The sequence below is a fragment of the Trematomus bernacchii genome, unplaced genomic scaffold, assembly GCF_902827165.1.
Source record: "Trematomus bernacchii unplaced genomic scaffold, fTreBer1.1, whole genome shotgun sequence".
In the NCBI taxonomy this organism is placed as follows: domain Eukaryota; kingdom Metazoa; phylum Chordata; class Actinopteri; order Perciformes; family Nototheniidae; genus Trematomus; species Trematomus bernacchii.
In genome coordinates, this window is record NW_022987477.1 from 3,887,685 (window position 1) to 3,912,398 (window position 24,714).

Consider the following 24,714-nt stretch of genomic DNA (forward strand, 5'->3'; position numbering starts at 1 on the left):
GGTAACGTCCTACTTTCCGCGGAGGAGGGATACAGTGGGAGGCGCAAACTTCATCAACGGACATTAAATCGAAAGCAAACTTGAAGAGGAAATAGTAAAAAGTCTCACTTGAAGCCATATTGTCCTGCCGTGCACCTGTTCTCTCTGAGTTCATTTAAAACACTTTAACGGACAGTATTTATTCGTCCTTACGGTAAAACGTCTGCTCAGTCATGCCGAAAGCATGTGTGAAAATCAGCAGAGCGAATGCAGAGAAGGTGAGTTGATCTCGTGTTAATGCGCAGGTACAGTAGGCTACATGCGATAGCAGCTACTTGCTAAAATACTCTTTAAAATACTGATAACTGTAAGCAGATTGTTTCAAACATGTTAAAGAACAAAGTACATTGTAGTCCACTCGGTGAAGCAGGGGAAAGTCCCCGAGTGAAAGAAAAACGAAAGTAAATCCAACCGTCTTGTGTAACATGAGTCAGCAGCTGAAATGATATGTTATTGACAGAAATGTATTTCCTTTTCCATAGGTGGAGAACTTCCGCCAGTCCCTGTATCAGGAGGTTTGTTGAGTCCCACTTTATTCTTGTGTTTTTGTATTATGTTGCATATTTTGTAAGTGTTTTTGTCTTATTGTTTTGCAGGCAGAGCTTTTGTTCTCCAACTACATCCCCATGAAGATTGCACAGCTGGATGCCTTGCAGAGGGTCAGCATCTTCAGATTTTCAACACACAAATCAAGGACCCCTCACCTATTATTTCAGGTCTTAATTCATCCTCTGTGTGTTTTCAGGATGACGCCCTCAGTATCACAGACATGTCCTCTCTGAAGGCTCCCCTGGACATCCCCATCCCAGACCCCCCTTCCCCAGAGGAGGAGGTGAGGTCTCACACAGCTTCTAACATCATAACATACATTTACAAAAATACACAAACAGGGGTTCATTACTTTCCCTGAGATAATTTGGCTGCAGTTAACTTGTTGATATCCTCACTTCAGCCACTACTAGTTATGTGCTGACTGTATAGGGCATGAACCAACCTGTAGAATTGAGCTAATAATGTTTATTTAATGTGAGTTAATCCAAATTAGCAAAAACCTGCAGTGTGATCAATTTTGAAACATTTAAATACTACAACTGGTTTACAAGTCACACTTTTAAATGCCCCATTGTTTTTTATTTGTCTATCATCATTGACATCTTTTATTCCACAATAGCTAGTTGTATGTTACTGTGTACAAGCTACCTGTAACTAATTCCCACTTGGTAGGATTAATTAAAGTTTATTTAATTTAGTTTACTCTGCATTTAAATCAACTTTATTCATCTCCCTCTCTGTATAAAGATACGCTTTTTCTCACATACACAACACATAAGATCTTGTGACACTTGTACATTTTTGACCATTAAAAATGTGACCCCACAGGAAATGGAGACGGATAAGAATGAAGAGGATGAGAAGAAGAAAAAGAAAGGTAAAGTGATATCTTTGTTTTGCATTTGCCCAGAATATACATGAAATTATATAAAGTCTAATTCCCCCTCCCTTTCCACCAGCTCCAAAATGTGGCTTGATCAAGGGGAATGAGAAGATTATGACGCTTCTGGATAGGGTGAAACCAGAGATCTTTGCTCTTAGAGAGACCATCCTCACTGTAAGTGAAGCACTCTCACTATGAAGTGTGTTAGCTAAAACAGAGTCAATTGAAATGGCTGAAATGTTAGTTGTGATAGTGTTTATGTAACACTCTTCTTCTGTGTTACAGGTCACCTGCTGGATTCAGCACCTCATCCCACAAATCGAGGATGGAAATGACTTTGGGGTTGCAGTGCAGGTACATTATGCATGTGCATCCTGGCTGTGTGTAGCTGCACAGTTTGGTCAGGTTTTGATTAATGATGATGTATTTCCCACCACAGGAGAAAATCTTGGAGAGAATCGCTGTAGTGAAGACCAAAGTCGACGGTTTTCAGACCAACATCAACAAGTAGTGTGACGTTCTCTTCACTACAAAATAAATATATAATTATTTTAGTATTTCTTAGATTAACAGCAGATATTCATGGGAACATTCCTGTCACTTACAAACCCCCTTTCTTCTTGAATTATTTAGGTACTTTTCCGAGAGAGGAGATGCTGTTGGAAAAGCTTCCAAGGACACTCATGTGGTGAGTATAAACTTATCTTAAAGGATACGTCTGGTGAATATCTGCCTGCAACTTACTGTCAACTAATTCCTTTTAAAAGATAATAAAACAAACAGCCACAAGTATTGTGTGTGTATCAAAGACTGATATCATCTTCCTCTGTGATCTCCCTTGTTATCCTTAAACTATTAAAAACACACTGTTGCATTGGGGGACCTTTCCCTTCATTACCACTGTAGGTTTTTTGACTCAATCCCACAAACTGTCCTGAAGACAAAAAACACAATTAAAAGCCCCACATTACGCTGAAAATAGTCCCTACAAATGTCCTCCTGATCGTTTAATGAAAATTCTTTAAAGCTTTGATAATATTACTGGAAATATCTTTAACATAACCTTCTCTGCCTCTAGATGGACTACCGCAGGCTGGTCAGCGAGAAGGACGAGGACATGTACTCTGAGATCAAAGTGATTGTTCTCGACATTCGCGGCTTCTACGTAAGTTAAAACAATCAGTTATTTATCACCATAGTGTCATAGAAGAAGCTATAACTATATGTCTATCTGTTCACTGTAGGCCGAGCTTTACGACATCATCAACAAGAATCTGGAGAAGGTGACCAATCCAAAGGGAGAGGAGAAACCTTCCATGTACTGAGGCATGGTGGGGGGGGGCAGATACTACAATTCATGTGTTGCATTCACAAATAATCATCTCTGTCTGTTCATTACTAAATGTTGCTTATTCTTCAAAAAGGTAACAATAAAAGTTTTATCTCTGATCTGTGATTACACTTTTTCGTACCGTAACTTGCACTAAAGTTGTACAACTACAAATAGAAAAACGTAATAAAGAAGTCTTGTTTGTTTTTCAAACTGTGTGATTTGCATTTATTTGTAAAAAGAAAAACAGTTTTGAGTGATTCATGATGCACTTCTGAATTCAACCTCTTTTTTTTTTTATAACAAATACTCAATTGAAATCTTACAAAAATATTTACCTTACTTAAGATCAAGAGGGAATGACTGACAAATAACAATATCAACATAATCAACTAAGGAACACAACAAGGTAAAGGCATAACTCCTCAGCCTTCATTGGTGATGACTCTCCTCTCATACTTCAGGACCTTCTCCTCCAGGTATGAGCTGCGTATCAAAGAAAATACAAGAATATTAAAGGAAGGTGGAGTGTGTACGATACACCTGTTTGTGTATTATTAAGTGGAATAAATAGTCAACGCTGCAAGGTATTCACCATTGTGATGTTGTTGCCATTGAGGAGGATCTGGTCCAGTTTGGTTATCCTTCTTCCCTCCGGTGTGATTTCACTAAAACATGGATAGAAATGTATGGATTAATTCAACAAACAGGTCCCTTAAAATGTGCTATCATGCAAAGAACAAAAAGTATACGTACAATTCTGTCACGTCTTCCAGGACCATGTCTGAAACACTGAGTTAAGGGCAAAACTGGGACATGATTCAGAGCAAACAGCAACATAGTGAAGACAATTTAACACAAGATATGTTTTCTTTCAGAGAGTTCGATTGAAATCTGGAAAAGGATACTGACAAAGTCATCGAAACCAAGCAGGGTGCCGACGATTTCTTTGTCGGTTTTCATGACGATGTGAATTCGGGAGCCAATACATTTGTCCACAAGCTCTAAAAGAATAAAATACAAAGATATGTGAGAGATGCAAACCAATTTGTATTAGTCAGACATTTTAACAGACAATTATTAGATTACCTTTTTAAATGCATTAATCATATTTCAATCACAAAGAAAGTTATCAAAATAGTTCCCAATGTATTTTCTGTCAATTGACCGACTGGTTGATTATTAATTGATTAATAATTTAACCTATACTAAACAATGTGATGAATGAAAACACATTAAACATGTTTTACACGTTTTTCTTACGTTTTGTAGCAAATGTTTTATGTGTAAAGTGAATAAAGCTGGCAGATACATTTAGTGGAGGAAAAGTAGTGGAAGGAACAGAAAGGCCTCAAGTTAATTACAAATTAAACAAAAAGTAGTACAAATGTTATGGTACTTGAGTTAATGTATTTAGTTTCATTTCACTATTTAAAAATGTGTGTGGTTTTTAAAGCAATACATTTATATCCAAAAGCCTTTCAGTACGTTATGGACATGTTATGAAAGTCATACAACTATCTAAGAACATCAATCTGTACTGTTAGCAAAGACAGCTAATGTTTTAATAACGACAATCATGCGTTTTCACCGCAGCTGGAAGCATGATGCTAACGTTACCTAGCTAACCAAACATATCTCATATCTGAACCTTCGCTTCTAGTCGACACACCGCACTCTGCCTTTTATTACTGCTTTAAAATTGACAGGCAACTATCTAAAGACAGAACGGGAACAATATTTTAAATGTACAAACCAAGTGGGAGCAACTGGGACGGATTTGTTGCTGGAGTAGCCGCCATGTTCATTCAAGAATGAGCATCAGTCAGAACCAATGGAAAGAAGAAAGAAGAAAGTCAGTGGACAGGCAAAAGCAATCGATCTAAAAATTACATGATGTAATTTCAAATGTACACGATAGCGCTAGCTGTGCTTGTCTTGTTCATGACGTAATTATTTTTACTTTGACAAGATAAGTCCCCACCTCGTCTCTGTAGTGTTGAAATACAAGTACGCTATTTATTCATAATGTATCGTGTTAGTCGTTGTTTGATTTATTCATGTATTATAAACGTAAGTACATGAATGTATCTCAGTTTTAATCAGGTTTGTTCTTACATATGTTTTATATAGATTGTGTTACAAAAATAAACACTTATACCATTTTAAAAAGATGTAGTCTACCCTTACCTTTCAACACACAGGGAATTATTGTATTGAAGGCCATATCATTGTGAATATCGTTTTAAATAATGAAAACAAAGCCTTGACGAATCAGGAAGTGTGCTGCAGTGTACCATCCCGCTGTGTTTACTCTTTGACACACTGGGACAAGGCGGAAGAGAGAATCATCTCAGTCCGCGGTGCTTGTGTTGTGAACGCCTGTCTTACTACTGCGGATTCAGGGGGAAAACGCGTTGTTGGCTGTGTTTACATCCAACACTGGAGGTAAAAACTACACAGGACACACAGAACATCCGGGGGGAATGGAGTCTAACGGCAGGGACGATCCAAAGGGACCGGTGCTGCATATCGTGGTGGTTGGTTTTCACCACAAAAAGGGCTGTCAGGTACGTAGACCCTTCTCTCCATGCTAATGTTGCTAACTGCTAACCAGGGCTTCCCATTGAAATCATAATAAAGGCACATTTCCACTATATTTTTGTATGGATCGACTTGTAATCTGGCTCAATGACTGCGTATGTTCTTCTCTGACAGTGCATACATAAATCCTGCAGGGGGGATGATACATTTCCACATGCATTGAAGAGGGAGTTAACATCAGCTGTTTGCTCTGGGCTCTCAGGGTTATATAACATGTGCTCTGCTGCCAAATTGGACATCTTTCCACTTCAGTGTATTCAACAGCGAGGACTGTGTTTTTATAGCAGGCTGAAAGCTTGTTTAAAAGTATTTATCTTCCCTCTCTGTTATTTAAAGAGCTTGCTGATTTAGTACCAGGAAATCTACAGTAGTATGGGCATGAGTGTTTGCTTGGATACAGTATGTAATATGTGCTAGTACTGTGTGTTTTGTGGACATTGTTTTGTAGTCTAGAGAGCTCAAGAAGAACTGTCTAATGGCTGAACTGCAAAACAAATAGTTTTATAAAACAAACACTTTATAATTATTTCATGACCTCTTGGGGTCAGAGCATCACTCAACCTTTACGCAGCTTGTAATAGCTTGGAAAAAAATGTTTATACAGTATTTGTTATTTAAGAAAATAAGCCAACGTCTGCCTTCATAAAATAACGTCTGAAGCCATGAATTGAAGTACTAAAGCTTGTTATGACAGCTATAAACCTGAGACATAACTGTCATACAAATATCTAACTGCAAAGCCAAGGCCGTTAATCTGAAAATGCAGACACTTTCAGGTTGGCCTTTTGACTCCTCAAGCGTATGTAAGACTTTCAGCATAAGTGCCACTAATGCATCTTCTAATTATCGCCTCAAAATTCATTCGATTAACAGGCTAGGCTGGCAGCAGTAAAGCGAACACTGTGTTTCCTCCTCCTTGTTGTTGCTGCTCTCCATCTGCCAAGTCTCTCTGTGTGCTGTTAACCTCGACTCACTGGGCTTGGAAGCAGCTGCTGTATGAGCGAAAGATAAAACAGACACTTTTGTATGCAAAAATGAGAGCGGACAGGGCACATGCTTTGTTTCAGCCGGCTGCCTCTGGGCGTTATCTGAGAGGGGCCAGCCATCTCCTGCTGGGTATCACATTGGGTTTTGGCTCTTTAACCCGTGTGTCTCCTTCAGTCGCCACCTTCTCTTATTCACCTGCCTCCCATCTGTTTCTCTGGCAGGAAGCTCAATAAGGTGACATGGAAAGAAGGATTCAGATAATTCACTTCAGTAAAAGTCCTGCATTCAAAACATTGCTAAAGTACTTTTCAGCTTCAAATAGCTTAAGTATGAACTATAGTGAGGGTAGATGTTCCCTGTCACTATTATATATGATGTTTAAGGGTTCATATTATTTCTACATTAATGTGTATGTTGTGTTTTTTTACAGCGGTAGATGTTAATTTATATATTGGCTAATTTAATCTGCTGCAATGCAACATTTTCTAGTGTGTGTGTGTGTGTGTGTGTGTGTGTGTGTGTGTGTGTGTGTGTGTGTGTGTGTGTGTGTGTGTGTGTGTGTGTGTGTGTGTGTGTGTGTGTGTGTGTGTGTGTGTGTGTGTGTGTGTGTGTGTGTGTGTGTGTGTGTGTGTGTGTGTGTGTGTGTGTGTGTGTGTGTGTGTGTGTGTGTGTGTGTGTGTGTGTGTGTGTGTGTGTGTGTGTGTGTGTGTGTGTGTGTGTGTGTGTGTGTGTGTGTGTGTGTGTGTGTGTGTGTGTGTGTGTGTGTGTGTGTGTGTGTGTGTGTGTGTGGTTTAATTCCAAGATTAGCTTACTGTAATTCTTGACATTCATCTTAAAGTGTTATGAGAAAGAATGATAAGAAGAGATAATGCAGAGTCATAGGAAGGAAGGAAGTCATATTTTAAAGCATCCTATAATAAGTAAATGTGCTGACTCTCTACCCCCCCCCTCAGGTGGAGTTCTCCTACCCTCCTCTGATGCCAGATGAGGGTCACGACAGTAACCTGCTGCCAGAGGAGTGGAAGTACCTCCCTTTCCTGGCTCTTCCTGACGGGGCACACAATTTCACAGAAGGTACGACCCCCCCCCCCCCCCACACACACACACACACACACTGTTAACACACTTAAAGCACTGGGTTTCAGTAATGGGGGGGGAAGGCACATCTATAAAAACTGTATATATAGGCAAATCCATTCTGTATTCTGGTTTACATGCAATTAAATCAATCTAACTTGTATCTAATTATGATCCAAACATTGAAAATATATTTTTTAATAGAAGTAACGAATCAAAAGACACCTACACTTATCGATAATGATGACAATAATGTGGTGTTAGTTACTATTCCTCTTTGAAATGATGAACTAGCTGGTTTTCGTCCTCTTGTACGATCATATATGTTTTTTTTTGACAAAACAAGCAAAGTTATAATGTCAACTTGATCTTTCTGAATAAGTAATGGGCCTTTCTTTCATTCCTCTCTGGGTTGTATGTAGCACACTAATGGTTAATAATTAATTGTCAGTTGCGGCTTTATTTGCTTGTCTGTGTTTTCCCCATCCAGCTGACATTGAAGGGATGACTTCAGGGTTGGTTTTGTTTGAGTAGAGGTTTTGCAGATGGAAACAGTATCCACGCTGTGAAGAGAGAGCGGGACTCTGTGTGTGTCCCGTGTGTTGGGCTGCAGTCATGTGACCCTCCTGTGGTTCACCGCTACCCTTCAGACTTCCCTGTGAAGGAAGAACTGAGTCAAAGTCCGACTAAAACTACAGCCATCAAACCTTATTGTTATTTTGCTGACGTTACTCTGTAGTGAATATATTATTGTAAGCATTCAGCTCCCAGATCATAAGATGTAGTCTGAATCAAGGAGAACACTCTCTGCTTTGAATTCACTTCAGTAGAAAATCAGCCCCTCTCAGGATCTCACTCACAGGCAGCGTTTTTGCCCATTTCTGCATTTCTAAATGTAGAATATTTGAATGAACTCCTGCTGTGAGTTTCTTCTTCTCTTGTGTCCTTTGTTTGTGCCGCTCCGGCAGACTGTTAGCTGATGAAAGCAGCATTGATGTGAGCGACTCCCTCTGCACTGCGGCTCATAAAAGCAACAGTGACACAGAGAGAGCCGGGTGTTGGTTACAGAGGGGAGAGGAACACTACTGAAGATGACGAGAATCATCAAAGAAACACCCAGAGCTCATGTCCAATAAGAAAGTAGTCGTTGTAGCTGTTTTGTATTCAACGTTTTGCATCGTTTTGGACAAGCTAATGTTTTGTTTTTGAGCAGTTTTGCCCCTCACATATGTTTTCTATTTAGCTCTTTTCCCTGTTTACGGATAAGGAAAAGCTTACATGTCCAGTTCACCGTAAAAAAAAAGCAACATATCTGGACCCCAATGCAATGCACAGAGGAAATTGAAGACCTGCGTATTATCTCACAAAATAAACCCTTCAGATTTAAATAATCTTAAGAAACCACACTGAAAATGGCTGTAAGTAAATCACAGTGTGCTGCTCCAGCCTCACAGAGCTTCCTGCTGTGAAGCTGAGAGTTGAAGGCTGTGTTTTTGGCGTCTTGCAGCTGGGGCTCTGTCCAGCCAGGACCCCCCCCCCCCTTCTCCTCCAGGCTCTCTGACGTCCACATTGAACCTTTGTGGCTTCCTGAGGAGATCTTCATGCGTTACACATTATGAAACGCTCGTCAGCCTCTCCTCACATGGTACGAAGGCAGATAGTTGTGGCATTTTGTGCACTGCTTGTTCCCAGAGACGTTTCATGTTAGGGGCTTCAGGCAATCTTTGATATGATGTTGTATTTTGTATTATTGGACAGTAAATCATATTTGACCTAATGTTTTCCATGTCATTGCACATAAGGTTTAAGACTGATTTCCTTTATTCTACACGCTAGTTTCTATTCAATTCACAAAAGTATAACATTTTTCTTGCAGGACTTTTCTTTCTGCTTTTTAATTTTGTGTTTCGGTAAACTTTAAATATACGACATTTGAAAAATCAGCTGCCAGAACAGCATTTTATTCATGAGCTGAATTATTTGGAAATATTTCCCTGGAGACAAACGATAAACAAACGTTAATGTAGCTTTAAGAATGATGTGAGATTTGGTCATTTATAACAGCTAAAAGCATAATGTCTCAGATGTCCAGAGTGTCTTTGAACGCACCAACGTTGATCTGTTATTATTGCAGATCCTGCTCAAATCAGCATGACATCACCCTCAACTCATGTTAAATGGATTAGGGGCTACAGCTTATATTAACAATGATGTACAACAGAGACTGGAAGCATGTTCAAAGCATGTATATATTATATATGAATCTGCTGATTGTTTTCTCTCTTAATTGATTGATTGTTAGCGTTTAAAAAAAACAGAAAATAGTAAAAAAGGTTTTTCACTATTACCCAGAGTCCGAAGGGAGACTTTCATAATCTTTGTTTAGTAGACACCTCTACATTTTTACAAATAAATTACAATTATTGAAATAAAAACAGCACCACCAAATGTGAAACATGACCAATTACTTAAAGTGGACCTATCATGCTATATTTGAATAATATAGTGTAGGACCATACCTATATAAGGCATATTTATACTTTTTTTTTTTTCAAAATACCAAACAGATCATGTATTTTAGCCATGCCTCATTTCGCTCAATTTGAAAAATGTTAGCTCTGTTTTTGCAAGGGCAGATTCAGTGAGAACAGCACCATCTACAGGCCTGGCATATGTACTACAGCGTCTCCAGCGCTTTCGAACGGCAATGGCCGTGGCTGTCTCCTCCTGATTGGTGGAGTTGGCCCAATAGCCGTAGTGCCACCGTCCTGACGTCAGGGCAGTGTTCAAATCTGGATCAGTTTTTATCAGATCCGTTGCAGCCCCTTTTTTAGAGATTTGGGTATGGAGGAAAATAGAGAGGGTTGTGTTTTCTGACACTTGGTGAGTTCCCTGGAACACCGGGGACACATATTCATGTATAACAGACGTACAAAAGTGCATTTTGCATGATAGGTCCCCTTTAAACTATTAATTTTGACAGATCATTTAAGCTGTTACTGTTGGGTAGTTTAATTAAATAAAACAAAACCTCACATTTGATAGTCTTCATATATATAATATGCAAAAATCTTAATTTGAAAAGTAACCAAATCTGTCAGATAAATGCAGTAAAGTGTAAAATCTTTCCCCCAATGGTTTTAGTAAATGCGTCAACATGCAGCAGAACTGGTTTTGGTTCTCTAACTGAAGTTTGAGAGGTTCTTTTGATAGACAGGCGGCCCATTTCTGCAGGTTTATCCAGTTTGTCCTGCTGCTGTTTGAAGCCTTGCTGTGTTTTAAAATAACCCCTTACCTGTCTCTCCTCAGCTATTATGACTCTGAGTTGAATTCTCTCTTTTGTACCTTTTCTCTCACGTAACCATCCTGTCTTTTTAACGAGTATCTCACTGTGAGCTTATTCTACAGAGCAAATCCTGCAAGAGTGGCGCTAAGCTAACACATATTGTATCCCTTTCGTGTTGCTCCAAGATGCTCCTGATGGACAGTCTGTATATAAGATTGCATGAATCTGATTATTAATGTGACTTTATTTTGCAGACACTGTGTATTTCCACCTGCCACCCCTCGGTGAAGACATGAAGTGTGTCTATGGAGTTTCCTGTTATCGCCAAATAGAAGCAAAGGTCAGTCATCTTATTTTCTGTACTTAATTATTAAAAAGCCATGGATTCTAGCTCAGTAAATGTATAGCCAAAAGCATGCATGCACAAATGGTGGGATAAATACTCAGATATTTCACATAAGTAATTGACTGAGGGTATACGCCATCGAGAAAATGACCATGTATACATCAATTACTCAACCCTATTAACTTCCATTCTTTTACATGTGTAAGAACAATAAAAAACCAGAAGAAAAGTCTTGATAAATCAAAGTGAATGTGTTTCTTCTTGATTGGATGAGAAGGATATAAAATGGCATCATCTCCCGTTTCTATTTTTGTCCCTTATCACATCATTTCTTCATAGCGATTAGTCACTCTCTGGCCTCGCAGCGTTTGTGGTATTAATATAAATAAATAATATAATATATCAGAATGTCTTTGATCCCTCTGCAGGCCCTGAAGGTCCGGCAGGCTGACGTCACCAGGGAGACGGTTCAGAAGAGCGTGTGCGTCCTCAGTCGAGTGGTGAGTCAGTCAGGGAGGAAGCCGTCTTTTATGACATAAAAACATTTTAGTGCCAGTAGCTTTTCATGCTGGAAAGAAATGAATTCTCTGAGCTGTGACCTCAGCATGATCTTGTAGAAGAGGATTGGAAATATGGGAGACAAGATGGGATAAAAAGAATCAACATGACGGACGTTTCCATTTCATGCATCCCCACAGAGATTTACATAACTTACAGTCAATGCTTTAACATTGTAAAATTCATCATGAGACTTCAGGCTTTTGGAGCAATCTGATATATACTTCACTGGATGAGCCGTCATTCTTCAGTGAATTACTGCAACAGATTTAGCTATTTCCCATCTTTTATTAATGCATTTAGGAAAAGGAAATGAATTGTAATCCTCTGTTATTAAAGGGGCCCTATTATGCTTATTTTCAGGTTTGATATTTGTATTTTGTGCTTCTTCTGTGACATATTATTAATATTCAATGTTTAATAGTGTCAGTGGAAGGACATTTTCATAATTTAAAGAAAACATTTTTCGAAATGCAGCAAATGCCCTCACCAAGAAATCAAACTGCAAGAAAAGATTAATGATTCAAAGGTTTTATTTTCATATGCACAATAGCTACAGTCACAGGGCTGTCCAACAATGCAACACACTATACTTTACATACAAAAGGAAATAAAGAAATAAAAAACTCTAACTATCTCTCACTCTAATCTTAAGGGGGTTAAATGAGGACGAACTGAAAACAGTAGATCTTATCATGTCCGGCCAATTCCTGCTTTAGAGGGGGAAAGATTTGAGGGAAGACAGGAGTCATGTGTGAGTGCTGTTTCTCCCTATGAGCAGAAATAGGCAATGATGTTTCATACTGTAAACACACTTGATCTGTGCTGACAGCGTTTGTCTTGGTTTCCAGCCTCTCTTCGGTTTGCTTCAAGCGAAGCTACAGCTCATCACACACGCTTACTTCGAGGAGAAAGACTTCTCCCAGATCTCCATTTTAAAGGTGAGAAAAACTCCATTAGAAGCCATCAGTTTTATTATTCTGTTTGCAACACCACTGACCTCCCTCCTCCGCACTGCAGGAACTGTACGACCACATGAACGGCTCCCTGAGGGGCTCCGCTCTCGAGGGGTCGCAGGTCTATCTAGGTGGGTCAAACTCTCACTTCATGTGTTCATAATCATTAATAATGAAAAACATTTCAGACGTGCAGAACAGTGGCATGTCACAGCTGAAAGGACAAGTTGCATACAGTACTTGTGACAAAAAATAGTAATACTGATTTGAACTTTCATGCATTTTAACTTGGAGTATGTATTATTTTGTAAAACTCAAAGTTAACTTCTTGATTTTATGATAATAGCTTTTCGTCATTCAAAATTACACACTAAAGAAGTAAAACGATTGATTTTTTAATGATAAGTTAATGGGACTTTGTGTCGTGTAATTGTTGCTGACTTCATAAAAATGACTATGCATTTTTCAAATTCCTCATTTGCTGAAGTGTGTTTGTTTTCTTTCTTCAGGGTTATCACCGAGAGATCTAATACTTCACTTTCAGCACAAGGTAAGACAATCACAAATTGAACGACAATGATAAGCTTTAAAGTGTTTATTATAATTGTTCTTGAAAATGTAAACACTTCTTTTAATTTGATCCTTCATAGGTTCTTATCCTCTTCAAGCTCATTCTGCTGGAGAAGAAGGTACGATTAGAAACATGTATTCTCTTTTCTAGAAGTCCAGAACATTTCACGTTAAATAACACTGTATGTCTGTTTTGTTGTTGTTTATGTTTGCAGGTCCTTTTCTACGTGTCTCCTGTCAACAGACTAGTAGGAGCTCTGATGACAGTTTTATCACTATTTCCAGGTCAGCAACTCCACAATCTCCACTTTTACATTAAAGTGGACCTATCATGCTATATTATAATAATATAGTGTAGGACCATACCTATATAAGGCATATTTATACTTTTTTTTTTTCAAAATACCAAACAGATCATGCATTTTAGCCATGCCTCATTTTGCTCAATTTGACAATTTCTAGCTCTGGGCAGATTCAGTGAGAACAGCACCATCTACAGGCCTGGCATATGTACTACAGCGTCTCCAGCGCTTTCGAACGGCAATGGCCGTGGCTGTCTCCTCCTGATTGGTGGAGTTGGCCCAATAGCCGTAGCGCCACCATCCTGACGTCAGGACAGTGTTCAAATCTGGATCAGTTTTTATCAGATCCGTTGCAGCCCCTTTTTTAGAGATTTGGGTATGGAGGAAAATAGAGAGGGTTGTGTTTTCTGACACTTGGTGAGTTCCCTGGAACACCGGGGACACATATTCATGTATAAAAGACGTACAAAAGTGCATTTTGCATGATAGGTCCCCTTTAAGTTAAGCATTTGTAAGGATAGTGCACAGAAGTAATGACTACAGAATTGTAGAAACCCTTATTATGTAAAACAGAAAACTAGCGGACGTCAAAAATCAAAATGGGTTATAATGGAAAATGGAGACAGAAAGGAAATAAACTCACATTCAATGTCCTCTGTGCAGGTATGATGGAGCACGGCCTGGTGGACTCGTCCCACTACAGGCCTAAGGGCAGCGTGTCGGAAGACCCCAGTCTGGTGGAGAGCGTCTCAGGGGCCGAGGAGTTCGTCTCCGTGTCCGCCACCGACATCGCCAGCACCCCCCCGGAGCTGCAGGAGAGCGGTCAGCCCGCCGCAGAGCCTCTGTCCTCGGGGGACAGCACCGAGGGGGACACCCACCTCCTCAAACCCCCGTCTCGCACCTCTCCGGACTCCTCAGAGAGCGACTGGGAGACCCTGGACCCCAGCGTGCTGGAGGAGAGTCCTGAGAAGAAGGAGGCAGCCGAGGGGAAAGACGCGGAGCTCCCGGACGCCTTCGACCCCGAGCCGGGGACGCCCATCACCGTGCAGCCGCTGCCTGCCAACGGCCAGGGGGGGGTGGTCCAGGGGCTGGTGTCAGGGCTGGAGGAGGACCAGTACGGCCTGCCGCTCCCCATCTTCACTAAGGTAACGGTTACACTGTGAATCATTAACTCTGAGTAAGATGTAAGGCATCTTCACTCAGAGAGGATCTGGATAAATCCCTCATGCTTAGCTCAAGCTACATGGACCGATTATTAGATTTATTTTTTTGATTTATTTGACAGTGTAATGTCTTTCTTATCTTAATATTTGTCAAGGCCCAATACTTTCTTCCTGTGGATGTAAATCATGTATGTGTGTGGAGAAAAAGGCAAACCAAATGCAGTTTTTATTGATTATACAAATAATAGACTTATATATTTTCAAATGTTTCCATGTAGTGAAGTATATATATTTCAGTTTTCCCATCTCATGGATTTATAGGTTTTTCTGCAGTTAATATATGTTTTATTCCACTTATTCCTTCAAGTAAATGAACTACATTTTAATTGCATCTTCAGCCTTGGAGTTTTTGCCCTAAGAGCTTGTTTTGGAGGGAAATGCTAAATATGTGATATATGTTCATGTTTCCTTCCACTTTTAGAGTATATAAAAGATCAGCAGCAGTTTATAAATAACCTATTCAAGTATATCTCTGCTCAACCCCCCCCACCCCCCCCGCCCTTATCAAATAATCCCCACTGTGTGTTTGAGTTTCCGCAGGATATAAACTCACATAGTGACACAGTGACCTTTGCCTCTTGTTGCCAGGGTTACCTGTGTATGCCCTACATGGCGCTACAGCAGCATCACCTCCTGTCAGATGTGACGGTGCGTGGCTTCGTTGCCGGGGCAACCAACATCCTCTTCCGCCAGCAGAGGCACCTCAGTGATGCTGTCGTGGAGGTCGGTGCTGTACAAGATTTAATCACAATGTAAAGGTTAAAAAAAAAAAAATCAAGTATTTTAAATAATGTTTTGTGCTGAAGGTGGAGGAAGCGTTGGTCCACATCCAGGACCTGGAGCTGCGGAAGACCCTCAACCTGACGACGGCCGACCTGAGGTTCGCCGACTACCTGGTGAAGCACGTGACGGAGAACCGCGACGACGTGTTCCTGGACGGCACGGGCTGGGAGGGGGGAGACGAGTGGATCAGAGCCCAGTTCACCCTCTACCTCCACTCACTACTGTCCTCCGCTCTGCAGCAAGGTGGGGGACCGCAGACACATCCCGTCTGTAACCTCTCCTTCCCTCTCATGGCTTCATCGAGGGCTTGTTTTTCTTAATTACCCATTTCTGGCTAGCGCATCTGAAGGCTTTAAAATAGGATTGAAATACATTTGATCTAAATAAAGAATGTAATAGTGGTACAGTCTCATTGTGTTATAGTGAACTCATGAACGCACTTTAAAAGACCATACATAAAGAATTAGAAATGGTCTTTAAGAGCATTAGACACATGTTTTTGACAATTTTGGACTCTTTTTGTATTACAAATGTGTTCATAGTGTATATAAATATTTGAATTAAACAAGGGGAAGAACAATAGCTATCACTATTAGCCTTTGTAGTAAATACTAATATCATAAATAATAATGATGGTTCACAAAAAGGGTCCCAGCCTGATGGATTATGCTGTATTTAATGCAAAACAATGCAATTCAATCCAAAAACTTGACCAGTTCTTCACAATTTGTTCATTATTTTTTATTGTAAAAAGTCAGTTTCTGTGTATCTATTATAACTCTGAAAACAGTTCCCTTTTCTTTAAATATGGAGCTTACTCACTTCTTCATTTTAGCCAAGTAGATTCCACGGTGACTTATCTTCGTTGCATGACTAATAATGATCGGGGCTGTAATTGTTGCACACACACACACACACACTGATCATCACACTTAAATCAGCTTTGTGGAGTAAATGACATGAAATCCAGTTATGCTGCTAATCGTGTTCACTGACTCCAAACATCTCTCTTTTGGTCTCAGATAACGAGAGGCTGCTGGCTGACTACGGAGCGCCTTTCGTTGCAGCCTGGAAGATTACCCACAACTACCGGGTGTGGTACAGCAACAAGCATCCCGCCATGGCCGCCATCACCCCTGGGTAGGGTCACCAAGGAGGGCAAAACATCAAATCTTAAACAGAAACTCCTAATGACGTCATCTCAGCTGTGACAAAATGTATCATTTCAATGAGACGGTCCGGATGTAATCTGTTTAAGGTCTCAAAACTCAAAAACTGAACAGAGTTGTTGCAAAGGGGCCATTTTGTGATTCCTTCCAATATCATATTTAAAACTTGGAGTACAGGTATATTGTTGTGTCTTTTTCCCCAGCCATCGACTAATTCTTAAACTCCAGGATGAATTGATCCAAAACATCATATATGTCTGAAGCTAACATGAGAAAATAAAAGCTTTAAATTATGCCTGCCTTTCTTCTCTGTTGTAGACATCCATTCCAGGGCCAGTACAGTGTTGCTGATGTGAAACTACGACTGTCACAGTGAGTAATTTAATCTATTCTGTAAGATACGGCACCACCTCAAAGATAAAGTCACGGAACAACATGTAAAACAGAAATAACAGGAAAGGGTTAGTCGCAGTGCAGATTCAGCAGCAGAGCCGTGACCTATTTCTGTTTCTTTCAAACTTCATCTTATCAGATTGTTCTTTCGCTGTGGCTCAGTTGATGCAGTGCGCACCAAAACAAACATGTTGCTGCCCTCATGTGGGGAGAGGAGGACACTGAAGAGACATTTGACATGTTGAGAAGTGGTTATAGAATGTGGCTTTTACTACTTTCTTTAGTGTTTTTCAATGACTAATTCAGACTTTGTTTATTCATTTAAGAACATGTTGACCCATTAGGGACAGCGTTTGATCTCTGACCCCTGTGCTTTTACTTTGAAAGAAAGATATTACAACTCTCCTTTAAAACCCTTAAACATCTGCCAAAATGAAAATGATAACGTTATGTTCTCTGCACAGGGTATAAATTAGAGGACATGATGTCAAAGGCACAAATTAGTTGGAGTGCCCTTCTTGCCGCTGACAAGGCTTTGTACTTCCTAAATATTATATTCGTTTCAAAACAAATGATTAGAGAACATTTCTAAAGAGGGACTTATTTAAATGTGTGGGCTGGATTCAAAAAGAAATTCTTAACATGTAAGATAATCCGGATCCATCCCTTAGAGCACGGAAAAATGATTTAGTTTAAAATAAAGAATACAAATTGATTTTAAATAAGTTCAATGATTTGTTCAATTCTTTAAAAAGTTCAGTACAGTAACTGTTACCTCCTTTTAGACCATAAATGATTACACTTCCAAAGAGCTGTGCCCTCTTAGCACCCGCACTGTATGTGGTAAGAAGTGTGTTACCCCATGCTGTGTTTGTGGGTGGATAGATATAGCATCTTAATAGTGGTTGAAGGAGGAGGAGGAGGGGGGGGTCTTGTATCAGCTGAGGTCATTCATTATGAGCGAGTTCACTCTCAATTAAAACAGAGCTGGAGACTTCTTCAGCTGCAGCTCCGGTTCCCTCCTGGAAGTGTGGATGAAACGTGACTCCGACCACAGCCAGAGCTCCGCTTCTAGAGTTACGCGTCTGATAAATGCCCCCCCCACCACACACACACACACACACACACACACACACACACACACACACACACACACACACACACACACACACACACACACACACACACACACACACACACACACACACACACACACACACACACACACACACAACTTAGCTTTATGATGAGTACATGCGCAGGTTGGCCCCGGTACCCTCAGCTCTCTCACTTTACTTTAGGGTGTTTGGTGACATGGGCCACTATGAACTTTGTCGTAAATGATGAGGGGTGGGAGAGGGGGGGGGGGGGGAAGTGTCGGCAGGAAGTTTGGCACTCAGCCATTAGAGTCTTCTCAGGAATAAACACATCTCATTTCCTGCCTCCGCTTTGTGTCAGAGTCTCTAAAACAGGAGGGGATGCAGCCGGTGTGTGAAAGTGTGTGTGTGTGTGAGGTTTTCCTAAATGTGTTCAGAAGCTTTGGCCTTGTAGACTGACCTCCTCTCTTATGGATGTCCAAATCCACCGGCTGACCCTGACACAATAACAAAAGGCAGTCATTAAACCGGGGCTGCTAAATCCATAATACAGATGCATCATCGATTCGTTTTTGGACATTTTCCTCACCACGAACTGAAGCAAGTTGAGTAATCTCATCAGTGAGTGACAGCAGAAACAGATAACCCTCTAATTTAGTTGTACAGTTAAAGGTGGGGTAGGTAATTCACTTCAGAAACACTTTTTATTATATTCCATGGAATGCTCTTAACATCCCGATAGCAATGAATACATGAAATGCTTTGACAATAAATACATAAAAAAAATGTCATCTGTGGAAGCCGTGGCGCTGTAAAAAGCACGACCAATCATCTGAGCCGGCCCGGCTAAAATAACTGGATGGCCTACCTGCCTGTCAGCCTTCCATCTCGTGCACAAACTTATCTCGTGCCCTCATTGGTTATGTGCGCGTTCGTGTGTGTTGGAGGAGGGGCTCTGTAAGGAAGTCTGAAGGAAGAGGCAGATTTTTTTCCGGTTGTGTATTTTCAAATTCTAGCGCACTCAAACTGGTTTCTCCATTCTTACCTACCCTACCTTTTAAAGAACACAATGTAGATCTTGATTAGGACCCATACTTGAACATATAACACTGGAGTTACAGTATACGCCAGAAAGACAGAGTAAATAAGGAAAGAAGAAGATGTAAACATGGGGCTGTTTTCCTGGCACACAGTGATTTGTCCCTATTGACCAGATGTTGTTGTTTGAGTTCATCCATTCGCTCAGCTCATCACTCTTTGTCCCACTGCTGCTGCCATGCCACCTCCTCTCTATTTACTCCCCTGGGAATAAAAAACACACACAAAAACAAAAGCAGGCCCTACGCTTGACTTCCTTGTGAATGTGCTGTGTTGCATGTGTGTTATGGATGCTCTGGGGGGGGGGGGGGGCTCAACACAGCCGACCCTTTTCATGTTTCCTCATCCTCGGACAAAGAGCAGCCGGTGGCAGAGATGTTCTCAGAAAACAGGGAGTCATGTGACGGCTGCAGGCGGACTCTGGCTGTTAGAGGGTCTTTCTTTATTGTCGGAGCAGTGCCCCATAAGGAGATGTTTATCTGGGTCATCCAGTGTCAGAGAGGAAAAACTGCTTTCTGTTACCATGAGGCTGGATGGTATCTGGATTTAAGTTCCATTATTTCATCCACATTTCCCCTTTAACAGCTTCAACATTAATACTGTCACAAAAATAGTCTAATGAGGAAAATATGATTCTAGACTTGAACTTATTTCGCATTTTGTAATAATGTAACGTAGATATATGAGCAAGCATTACGATCAGTAATCAATTAAAGGTTAAAGCCATTCTCAAATGTAATTAAAATTATAAAAAAAACAAGTTATGTAATAGAGATAAAAACATTAAAAAAAATTAAGTTACGTTTTTTATTTGTAATTTGAATGTGGTATTGGTTTTGATTAACATGATTAATTTAGTCTATACCTAATGAGAGTGAGTCATACTGTGTTTTTCAGTGGCTTAAATAATATTCAAAGCCCCCCTATGTTTATACAAAAAAATACATTATATAAAATGTAAAAAAATACACATTTACTACAAACAATGACATCAGAACAAAACACCTAGTGGCTTCAAACAGAATGACAAAAACAACCTAAGCCCTCTGAGCATCGCTGGGAATGCACAGCAGCCACTCTCTTACTTTGAAAGGGAAGACAAAAGGAAGTTGGCACGGAGGACAGATTCCGGAGCCGGATCACTGATCCTAGCAACGGGCGCCTAGCAACCGCAGCTTGTTTGGTGGAGTGACGGCGCCGCAGGACGTCCGTCTGACTGCGAGACGCCCAGAGGCAGCCAGCTGTGGGGGTGCCATGTTGATGCTGCAGTCACAAAAACACTGTATCTGTCTGCAGGCAACACACACACACACACATAGACACACACACACGCACACACACACACACACACACACACATACACACACACACACACACACACACACACACACACACACACACACACACACACACACACACACACACACACACACACACACACACGTCCCACTCTGTCTGGTTTTAGGTTTTATGCACAGACTTTACAAGCTGATGGTCTCTTTTAGATGAACACTAATCTGACTGGGGCTTTTTTAAATAATAAGCAAGGAGGCAGCATCATGTTGAAGCTGAACTCTTTTTTGATGTTTTTAAATCACTTTTTCTCTGTAGTTGCAATTTTAGCCTTCTCTTTCTTTCATATGTTATGCTATCTGCACCAAGTAGTTTCTTTAATGTAATATAATATATGTACGCATGTAATTGTAAAAAATGCTAAATGATTGCGTTTGTCGACATAATTCCTTTCCAAAAATGTTCATAATACAGCTCAATCTACACTAAACCAACCAGCTAGAAATGCATTAAAAGAGACACAATTGCTTTATTTTATTCTTAAAATAACCTTGACTTTAACGTAAATGTATTTACCCAAGGTCATTGCATTTGAAAAGGCAAACCAGCGTTGTCTTCTTTTCCCCAAACAAAAGAAACAACATGCATGTATGCATTTCCTCCCATTTTCATTTCACCACACACACTGATTGACAGCTCTGTGTTGTGTCCATCAGGGCAGCAGCAGTGCAGTCAATTCACAGGGACCCGGTTTATTTTCAGATGGAATAATTGGCTCATTAGGGGGTGTGAAGGCGCAGAGAGGCAGCTGCATCCTCATGGTGTCTCTAGCTGCTGTTTGTCCAGATGATTCCTGCTGAATGTCAGGTCAGTGGGGATCCGTGTGAAAGGTTGGACTCGCACCAGGCTGCTGTTCAAATGAAGCCGCATTTAGCCGTGCATTTGTTGTGAAACAGATCCCGCTCGCTTTCACTCAGGTCTTCCCGATCATCAGACACAGCACCTGCTGCTCAGCCGTCACATAATCCCCTCCAACAGGTTGACGCAACATTTAGCCACGGCGCTTTTGTGTAGTTTGTTTCCTGGAAATGTGGAAGAATCCCTGCAATGTCACACCTTGGATGCATGCGTGGTTTTTGAACCCTTTGTTTTCTCCTTCTCATTATGTCCACTGCAGCTCGGTGCAGAACAGCGAGAGAGGGAAGAAGATCGGAAACGCCATGATGACCACCAGCCGCAGCGTGGTGCAGACGGGGAAGGCAGTGGGTAAGAAAGCTCACAAAACGGTCCTTAAATTAAATGTTCGAGGGAAAACATTATTCAGGGGAACAACCAATAAATACACAGAAAGGTCAGTTTCTTTACAATATGTGTGGTCTACCTCAACATCACCCACACCTTTCCTAATAGTAGAACATGCCCTTTAATGGTCCAACATTGATAAAATATTCAAAACAGTAAAGCAGGAATACCCAAAAGACACATGACCTATTTGGTCCCTACTCTCCCCCTCTGCTCTCAGGTCAGTCGGTGGGCGGAGCGTTGACCAGCGCCAAGTCGGCCATGTCCTCCTGGTTCTCCACCCTGGCCCAGCCTGCAGCTGTAGCCGCTCCAGAGTACGTGGAGGCCGCCACAGAGGTCCAACCCTAACCCCCCCCACCCCCCCACTCTGTGTGTGACTCTGTTGTCGTCCGCTCACCCTCTGGCTGCTATGAAGCCCGAGGCTCAGCGGACCAGGCGCTGCTTTTATGAAGGAGTGTGACGTCCTCAGGTTGGTGGCTCCGGGTGACATCATGACAGGAAGGCAGCGTCGCGTTATAATAACTGTACAGTCCATTTCCACTGTGAGGCAGAGACTGCCAGCGCTTTTGATCAAAAACCCAGAAATCGCTGCCGGCTGCATCATGTCTGAGCGGCCCTTTGTATCGCTGGATGCTTCTCCTGTAAGACACTAAACATACTGTCGTACGGTTTGCCGTGTCGCTCTCCCTGCTGCGTATTTCTAGAGTTTGCCTATATCTATATTTGCTGACGGTTTCAGGCTCATTTCTTTGGAGAGATCAAAGATTCATCGGTGCCACAGGATTTGACAGAACAGCATGAGCTGTGGCACCTCAAACATTTTAACGGTTCAGATTCTCAGCCTGGCTCTTGTTCAGTGATGGAACAACATGGTGGTGGTCGCAGTAATGGCATCAATTCCTGCATACATGAAACAAAAGAAAAGGCTGAAACTAATTAATTTATTGATTATGATTTGTTTTATAATTACTGGTTAATTTGAGGAAATAGTGAGACATAAAACACTATCGGACAAATAACATGTAACAACAAAAATCATTCTTGAGCACAAACAAATATAAAGCTCCACATTTCTATTCATTTGCTTTGCCAAATGTTTTTAAAGAAAAAAATGTAGTTTCAATGTTAAGTATTGCAATAGTATTATTTATTAATATATTCAGTGTTATTTTTGACTTGTCTGATATCATTTTCTTACACCTTTAATTTAGTAGTTTTATCCAATTAAATGTAAGATGATATAATCTTAAAATGGCAATTTCAATTTGCTCTAAAACTGCACTCTTAACTCATTTGACAAAAAAAAACCACTACACAAATAATAACACAATCTGAATGCAGTTACTGCGCTCACCATAATGTTGTTACATGGATCCTCGTGCACTAAATGTCTGATTCTGTCTCCTGTTGAAATCCTCTCTTAACTATGAAGGAACCTGCACCCAGCTGTGTTTGACCGGGTGTCATTAACCCCCCAGGCCTTTTTATACTACATATATATATATTGGGAGACCTATATTTAGTACATCTGAAGATAGTTTAAAGTTATTTATTTGTTGTGTAGAATATCCACGTTTTATCATGAAAACACTGGAACTGAGTGTGGACCACTGAGTGTGGACCACCGAGTGTGGACCACTGTGTGTATTTGCACAGAGCGGCCATCATATTCTATTTATGTGACTCTTATCTGGTATAACTGTGATGTTCAGGTGCTTTCAGGATCTGTTCCCTCCATGCTTCAGATATTCAACAACAGTTGGATTCAAAGTGGTCCAGTGAGCATGCTCTGTCCAGTCCAGTTTTACAGCTGTAATGAGTGTCACCCCCCCCCTCCCGTCTTTAAAACTCTTTTAGTGTCCCCTTTGTTCTTCATGCTTTTAAACCTTCTTTGGCCATCGAGTCATTTCGGGAATTTTCTTTAGATTTCTGGATTAGAAGATATCAGCTGTTAAAAGCTGCCTTTTTTTTTTTTATCCTCTGATGATATATTTTCATTTGATATTTAACAGATATGAATGTATTGTGAATGACAGTTCACAGAATATTTTCTTGACAGATGCTTTTAATGTATTTGAGAAGAAGTGATCCTCTACTATATTGCTGTATTAAAAAAACATAAATAATACAGGCTTTTACTTTTTAAGAGACTGTGATATGGGAACAGTTATTTTCTGTTATCCCTCTGGGTGTTTGTGTCTGGGTACGAATGTAGGTCAGAACAACAAAGTGGTGGCATGTGTGTGTGTGTGTGTGTTTAGAGGGGGTTGTTGTTGTGGTGGTGGCACATGGTCGCACAAAAATGCACCCATGTGTTTTCCGAAAAAACAATTCGGCAACATCACGGGGACACGGCAAGATCAGCAGAAAGTCACAGTACAGAGGGATTGTTTGTATATTTAATTAATTTTTTTACACACTGATTTTGTTTGGATTAATTGTCCTTACGTCTGATTAATTAGATAAATATATCAAGAGATTATTTTGTATCCGTTTTTTCTTGATACATTACAGAACTGGTATTGTGTAGTGTTCTGATCTTTAACTATTAATCATTTCCCACCATGTATCCTTAGCCATAAAGCACCTCAAACATCTTTTTCAGATCAAATGGATAATGAATATTTTTCAAGTAATATTTCAGATATTTAGTGAAGATATTGTAAAATTTTCCACAAACCCTTTCATTTATTTTAAATAAAACATCTGCAGTACAAATCTGCCAAAACAAAAAAATATTATTCTTAACACTTTTTTAAATTAAACAGGGCTACAAATCTATTGAGAAATGTAACACCACAGTCCACATGTTTAACTTTTTTGGTAACCAATACAAATGCTTGTAGTGTTAAGTATCAAAAACAGT

The 24,714-nt window shown here is 40.4% G+C and overlaps 3 protein-coding genes across 3 annotated transcripts; 2 read left to right on the forward strand and 1 right to left on the reverse strand.

Annotated features, from left to right (window-relative positions):
- Positions 1 to 25: 25 nt before the first annotated feature.
- psme2 (proteasome activator subunit 2) lies at positions 26 to 3,017 on the forward strand. Its single transcript, XM_034146746.1, has 11 exons — positions 26 to 257; positions 522 to 554; positions 636 to 698; positions 785 to 871; positions 1,420 to 1,468; positions 1,551 to 1,648; positions 1,760 to 1,828; positions 1,914 to 1,981; positions 2,108 to 2,162; positions 2,553 to 2,639; positions 2,719 to 3,017. The coding sequence occupies exons 1-11, from the start codon at positions 213 to 215 to the stop codon at positions 2,797 to 2,799; spliced, it is 735 nt and encodes a 244-aa protein (XP_034002637.1). The 5' UTR covers positions 26 to 212; the 3' UTR covers positions 2,800 to 3,017.
- lsm5 (LSM5 homolog, U6 small nuclear RNA and mRNA degradation associated) lies at positions 3,018 to 4,694 on the reverse strand. Its single transcript, XM_034146759.1, has 5 exons — positions 4,561 to 4,694; positions 3,713 to 3,808; positions 3,561 to 3,588; positions 3,400 to 3,472; positions 3,018 to 3,290 (listed from the first exon to the last, which is right to left on the reverse strand). The coding sequence occupies exons 1-5, from the start codon at positions 4,610 to 4,612 to the stop codon at positions 3,258 to 3,260; spliced, it is 282 nt and encodes a 93-aa protein (XP_034002650.1). The 5' UTR covers positions 4,613 to 4,694; the 3' UTR covers positions 3,018 to 3,257.
- Positions 4,695 to 5,290: 596 nt separating this feature from the next.
- avl9 (AVL9 homolog (S. cerevisiase)) lies at positions 5,291 to 23,976 on the forward strand. Its single transcript, XM_034146771.1, has 16 exons — positions 5,291 to 5,374; positions 7,349 to 7,469; positions 11,013 to 11,098; positions 11,533 to 11,604; positions 12,514 to 12,603; positions 12,683 to 12,749; positions 13,128 to 13,168; positions 13,269 to 13,307; positions 13,404 to 13,473; positions 14,154 to 14,635; positions 15,302 to 15,436; positions 15,520 to 15,739; positions 16,519 to 16,636; positions 16,984 to 17,037; positions 21,724 to 21,812; positions 22,069 to 23,976. Exons 1-16 carry the CDS (start codon positions 5,291 to 5,293, stop codon positions 22,194 to 22,196), a joined length of 1,896 nt encoding a protein of 631 aa, XP_034002662.1. The 3' UTR covers positions 22,197 to 23,976.
- Positions 23,977 to 24,714: the final 738 nt, after the last annotated feature.

What these genes read in the sequence shown, in the direction of transcription:
- psme2 (XM_034146746.1), top strand. Translation starts at nt 213, where the DNA reads ATGCCGAAAGCATGTGTGAAAATCAGCAGAGCGAATGCAGAGAAG. An exon ending in GCCAGTCCCTGTATCAGGAG is followed by an intron (nt 555 to 635) that starts GTTTGTTGAGTC and finishes ATTGTTTTGCAG; the next exon opens with GCAGAGCTTTTGTTCTCCAA. An exon ending in ACTTTGGGGTTGCAGTGCAG is followed by an intron (nt 1,829 to 1,913) that starts GTACATTATGCA and finishes TTCCCACCACAG; the next exon opens with GAGAAAATCTTGGAGAGAAT.
- lsm5 (XM_034146759.1), bottom strand. Translation starts at nt 4,612, where the DNA reads ATGAACATGGCGGCTACTCCAGCAACAAATCCGTCCCAGTTGCTCCCA. An exon ending in GTCCCAGTTGCTCCCACTTG is followed by an intron (nt 3,809 to 4,560) that starts GTTTGTACATTT and finishes TTATTCTTTTAG; the next exon opens with AGCTTGTGGACAAATGTATT. An exon ending in TGGTTTCGATGACTTTGTCA is followed by an intron (nt 3,589 to 3,712) that starts GTATCCTTTTCC and finishes TCAGTGTTTCAG; the next exon opens with ACATGGTCCTGGAAGACGTG.
- avl9 (XM_034146771.1), top strand. Translation starts at nt 5,291, where the DNA reads ATGGAGTCTAACGGCAGGGACGATCCAAAGGGACCGGTGCTGCATATC. An exon ending in CCCAGATCTCCATTTTAAAG is followed by an intron (nt 12,604 to 12,682) that starts GTGAGAAAAACT and finishes TCCGCACTGCAG; the next exon opens with GAACTGTACGACCACATGAA. An exon ending in GTGAAACTACGACTGTCACA is followed by an intron (nt 17,038 to 21,723) that starts GTGAGTAATTTA and finishes TGTCCACTGCAG; the next exon opens with CTCGGTGCAGAACAGCGAGA.